Source organism: Chaetura pelagica, unplaced genomic scaffold (assembly GCF_000747805.2).
Source record: "Chaetura pelagica isolate M959 unplaced genomic scaffold, ChaPel_1.0 scaffold117, whole genome shotgun sequence".
NCBI lineage: Eukaryota > Metazoa > Chordata > Aves > Apodiformes > Apodidae > Chaetura > Chaetura pelagica.
The window spans coordinates 6,623,361-6,629,360 of record NW_009954185.1 but is presented as its reverse complement, the minus strand read 5'-3'; the positions used below and the strand labels follow the sequence as shown (position 1 = coordinate 6,629,360).

At 36.0% G+C, this 6,000-nt stretch overlaps 1 protein-coding gene across 1 annotated transcript in view; it reads right to left on the bottom strand.

The window, feature by feature from the left end:
* Nucleotides 1-6,000, bottom strand: part of ATXN10 (ataxin 10) — a 95,276-nt gene that overhangs the window by 43,929 nt on the left and 45,347 nt on the right. Inside the window, exons 7-8 of the mRNA XM_010002969.1 lie at nucleotides 4,502-4,610; nucleotides 1,381-1,550 (exon numbers count right to left, since the gene is read on the bottom strand). Coding sequence (XP_010001271.1) covers nucleotides 1,381-1,550; nucleotides 4,502-4,610 — 279 coding nt within the window. The remainder of the gene's footprint in view (nucleotides 1-1,380; nucleotides 1,551-4,501; nucleotides 4,611-6,000) is intronic.

Genomic DNA, 6,000 nt, shown 5'->3' with positions numbered 1-6,000 from the left:
AAAGAGAGGATCATTAAAATATTTCCCATTTATATGCCCATATTATTAGCATTTTCAGACAAAGAGGGTAGCATTCCTCAGATTTTCCATTTCCAACAAGGAAATGGGAGCGCTCCTCTTACACACTATAAAATGCTGCCACTATAAAAGTCTAGCTTAGTAGACACGGCAGCAGTTGAAACCAGATTTCATGTCATCAGTACAAAAAAACCTATTGTCTTCGTAAGATGACGTAATCAACAACAACAACAAAAAATTAGGAAACAGAAGCTTCTAAAAGATATTGATTCTACAGTACTCCATGTCTCAATAGCTACTCAGCAACACAGATTGTATGCAACTTATTGCAGAGTAACCAGAATGAATTACTGTATTTTGGTACTTGCTGACATGGGCCTCATTTGACACCATAAGAGAGAAGTAAAAATAGTTATCTCTTTTACTCCTTCTTCAATACAGCCTTTCTTCTATGTTCTTAATTTTCCAGCCTATAAACTGCATCCTTGAGATCAGGCGAAAATTTTGATTCACATTAATAAAGAAACAAAAATTATCTTAAATTTCCCTGTTCAAAACCAAATATCAATAACAAAGGCTCCTCAAGACGATTTCCTTCCAGGTCAAGACTGCCGTAAGGAAAGACTTCTAAGAGAAAAGGAAGAAACTGGAATAAACAGAAGGTTTCTCTACAACAAGAAACTAACTTTTTTTTTTTTTTTTGGAAGTGCTAAGGTGAACCGTAAGACAACATTATTTCTTGACTGTTTTTCTTGCTGAAATTAGGTTAGCCTAAGAAGTCCTGGAGGAAAGCCACATCTTTTATTACTCTAAGAAAAAAAGTTTCCTATTTAAAAAGACGCTGCTGTTTCCTCTTCTTCCTCATTGTGGAAACAAATTTAATTTTCCATACAGAAATTTTTAAGATAAAGGTTTCAAAGCGATTTTATAGAAGCAGACCTACATTTTTTAACTGGCATGAGAAAAATTTAAGCAAGAGGAGGGAAAAGGCATTGGAGACTAATAATTCAAGGATTTAAAATTCATGCAACAATTTCCCTTCAAATTGAAGTTGAGGTTTAGACTCAGATATTTTATTATCAAAGGAAGTGCAAATGTGAAAACAATAATGGAATTAGGAACTGGTTTGCATTCTTTAGGACAGAAGTAAAAAGTAGACAGGCACACATCACATTGTTATTAAAAAGTTAGCATACCTGTTATAGTAAGTTAAAGACTCTAAGAAATAAATTTTCCTCCTTTATGTGAACAATTCTAATCTATATTCATAGATCAACAATATATATTAATCAGTAAAGTCAGGGTTAGGTGCACATATCTGTTAAAATATCAGAGTTGTGCCAGAAAAATGTATAATCTTACCTTGTCTTGGTTTTTCTTATTTTTGTAACACAAATTTCCAATTAAACGAATTAGGTGAGATTTAAAACCCACAGCTGGATGTGAAATTTCTTCCTGCCCTGTCATAGCATGTGTGGCAGTGAAAATATTTATAGCCTGTTTCCCAGCAAGACGAGTCAATCTCAGGGTATCTGCAGAAAACAAGAATATTTTAATTAATTACTACATGAAAATTAGCAGTACTTTTCACAGAGCTTTATGATAAATTGTTAGGTTCAAAGGTAAACAACAATTACAGATATTCAGCAATATGTCAAAAGAACTTGTTAAAAGGTATTTTTGCTGTCTTTTTACACACTTACATAGTTTAGACATGAAGTCTAAAGGCTGGTGTTATTGATCTCTGCTTGAAGAGCCAGTTTGTAGGCTGTTGATTACTCAGGCATGGTAAAGCTTTTTAGAAAATCATCTTTAGTTCAAACTTGTCACAGCAACACATACTAATTTTGAGAATGACTTTTTTTTGTCTCTTCTCCAGTCTCTTCCTAGCTCTGTATTGTGAGAAAAGATTTCAAGCACATCTAGCACCTTAACGCATCTTCAAAAATCCTTCAGTGTCATAGTCTTGTCAATTAAGAAACACTTATGTTCCCATACAGTAAACGTTAATTTATAGCAACTAGGACTTTTTCTACTTTGCTCCAGAGAGAAATCAGGGAAACTAAAATCTGTGAAAAAAACATTCCACAAGGAGACCACACCCAGAAGAAAAGCTGAAATCATGTGAACACCTGAGAGCCCATGCAGTTCAATTCACTAAAGGCTGTGCCTATATATAAAAATTAAGATATTCTCCTCTAAGCAAACTGCACTACTAATAAGTGGCCTGGCACACCATTGTCCCCAAGAAGCTTCATGCAGCTTACACTGGAACAATAATATGTAGCAAAACCAGGTTATCACATAGAGCAATAATTAAGCCCCATGTACCTTCTCCTTCTGTCCAGATGTGACAACACCCACAGTGGAATGGGCACTAAATTTCCTGGGTTTAAATTAGAAGAAACTTTATAGGACTTTGTATTATAGTTTCACTCCCAGATGGCTGATACAGAAGAAGAAAAAAAATCTCTGTGCTGATAAGAGGTAACTACATTTATGGTAAGGTGTTTTTTTAATGAAACTATAATAGGGCCTAGAGGCCTCCCATATGACAGCTACTACTTATAGTTGTTCACATTTTGAACTAGGATAAAACAATCAAACTCCTGATAGCCCCTAAAAACCATCATCATAAAATAGCTTCAAATGCAATCTTCTTTCATAGAAATGTATTTGCTTTTGTAAATTCATAAAAATCAGCACATCAGTCACATCCTTCTCATGGCATTCACTTTGTGGGCTTCCTTGCCTCACAGTCTTAGTATTCCACCACCCCCCCATACCCTCCCAACACATAAGAGGGAATTCCATGGCCTTCCCAAACCTTCTGTCTGCCCTTAAGAGGGACAAAGACCAACAAAAAAGTAAGTAAAACTCTTCATGTTTTAATATTGTGCAGACAAAAATGCAATGAGCAATGCACCCATCTGGAAAGAGCAGTACAGGAAAAGATGGAAGAAAAGCAGCCACGTTCAATGCATGATGCCAACACAGAGAGAACAGTGCTCTTCTCAAACACTGCACATCAACACAACACAGCAGCTGCTTCTGGGATGTCCCTCCTTAGTTGATACTTAGAAGATCATTTAGATATTCTTCAGATCTTTCAAGCAATATTTTAATAATTTATAGTAGGAAATTTCTTATGATATACACTGAAAAGAACCACTTCATCAAAAGACCCATTATATGAAAATCTTTTGCACTATCTATCCTTTTACTTCTGGTCTTCAGAACTAAATACTGAAGGTGATATAACACACCAAAACAGGTTTTTGCAGTCTTTGCTAATCCAGGATTAAAGGCATCTTGTAGCCAAAAGGTAGTCTTAAAAAGAAACTATACAAGTTGATAAATGCCTGCTGGCTGAGGACATATGGAAGATATGTAGAATGCACATGGTGGCAACGTTCTAGCCTGCTCCTGTTTTAATAGCCTGGAGACAGCTGCAGAGAAAAGTCAGCCTGTGCACAGCTAGAGAAAGGAGGACTGGCCTACAGGCTGCTAAACTTCACTGTTCTGCAGCTCCTTGAAATTCTCATTTAAACTGGAAGACTTCTACAAGCATTCAGATGATACAATGCACAACTTCTGAATTTCCTCAAAACACACACAAAAGAGATCTTTTTGTTAGTTATCTTACTGTAATCAATAAAACCATGAATCTGTCATCAAAACTAGAGGTCTGGATGGGGTTTTTTTGTTTGGTTTGTTTAGATTTTTTTACAGTAAGGATCTTCTGAACATTTCAAAGTAGTCATAGTTAACAGCTGTTTCAGCTTTTTTCTTCCTAGCCAAAATACGAAATATTTTTCTTTAAAATCCATAAACTTCTACAGTTTTTTCAGAAAACAGAGATGCATCAGTCTCAGAAAGTCCTAAGATTTAGGAAGGCACAGGTCAGTCAGTATATATATGCTTCCTAGTTTCTCCCCTAGGCCCTGGGGGAGACAGTGGTCTGTCTGGACCACTCTGGCCTAATTTTCTTTGTGTACAGCCCTTTGCTTGTTGTTTCCTAGCAGAAAAAAAGCATCTTTCAAACTGACCTTTAAGTCACTGAATTTCTTAAAGAACATTCAAACTGCACTTCAGTTTTCAGGAATTTGGGAAGCAGTAGGGAACAGGCATGGAAAAGTCTACTTTCTACTTATTGAGGAAATTCTTCCACACACATTCAGCCAGTGGAAGAACACAGAAAGCAGCTGTCCTTTGCACAACTCTTACTGTATAAATAGCACATTGCTGACAGTTGAATCAAGGCTCTGTTGGGTTACAGCAGTCAACAGAGGAAGCAGAGAAGCTGAAAAATTCCAGGAACAAATAAAATATTTGAAAATGTAGATTAACTCAATCTCCTATTTATTTTATTAAAAGGTCAGAATATTAATTACCACCAGTTGTGAAAAACATGTTTTCATTCACAGAGCAACATGATGTGGAGCAAGTCAACAGTTAATAAACCTCATGGCTTTTTACTCACCTATGGCCGCTTTAAGCAAACCAGGCAAAGACTGTAGATGTTCTAGCTGTCCATTGTTTGATGTCATTTCACAAAGAACGTCAAGAAGACGAATTGTAACCAGTGCTTCCTGTAAATGAAAATTACATTTCTGAAAATGGCATATGAAGGATACCATAAGAACATAAAACCCATGATTTACACAGAGGACAGGAACTCTCAGCACCTTCTTTGCAAGTCTTCGAAACTGCCAAGAACAAAGTTATATAAAATGAGGACATCTTCCTACAGCAATAATAAAGTATTACCCTGCAGTAATTTCTTTTCTACAGTCAAACAGGGTTATATGTGCCCTGAAAAATCACAGGGAAACAAAAACAGAGACATAAGGGATAAAATTTTAACAAAAACACAGTAGCTTCCAAAAGCAGAAATGCAGAAAATTACTAGCTGAGAAAATTATTTCTGTATAAATGTTTTCTTTGAGTTTATTCAGTAGGATCGTCCCACTTTAAAGACACAAACACCGCCTGCAAGACACCAATTTGTTATCCGCAGGAATTCTGTAAAGTTCTGTGGTCAAATGAACTTTGGCTGCGAGAATTTACATTATTCTTGGGTAAATAGGACTGGGATCATAGATGCACCATTTTGGTTAGGTATGAGACATAATTTTATTTGCATATTATTTATTCAGCCAGAGAACTATTTTTTTCTCACAGACTATGTTGATGTATGCTTATAATGACAATCCAGCACTTACAGAAACTACCTTAAGAGTGTACGGCATAATTTGGAACACCACATATTCCTCAAGAACTAGACTGTGACTGCAAGATGATTCCACACAAGGTGTGGTACATAAACTGCAAGTAGCCTTGAAGAGGCTCAGATGGAGGTCACAGTTACTATTCCTGCCTTGTCTGGTCCAGGAGAAAGAGACATTTACTTACCAACAATATAACATTTTTTTAAATCCATATAATAAATCTAACATAATTGAAATAAATCAACAACAGCATTCAATAATAATTATTATATCCATTCTTTGCTCCTTCCTATGCTCCTTGAAGATGACAAATCAGTATAGGGTCCAGGTGTTAAATCTCTAGTTTTTTTCCTTACACAGATGTAGGAATGTTTAGGTCTTGCCCTGTTCTTGAATAAATTGCTTTCAACAGCACAGAAACAGCCTCTGAATACATCACTCGTTGTCCTTTTATAAAGTAGGAATACCTCACTTGTATTTCAGAGGCAGTAAGCAGGTATTTACAGTTTTTAAGCCATTTTGTTACAAGACAGTAGCTTAACTAAAAGCCTTTTCCACTCATACAGTACACACTTCCCTTCGCACAAGAAAAGGTTACATGCTTTACAACTGTAAAGCAACACAAACATCAATGAACAACTAAAAATCACATCAGTAAGATATGCTGGCTCTTGCTGCCTATATGTACCCGACTGCTCACGTATATAATACAACCTCTGTAACAGCTGATAATATGAGGTATTTTCCTCTC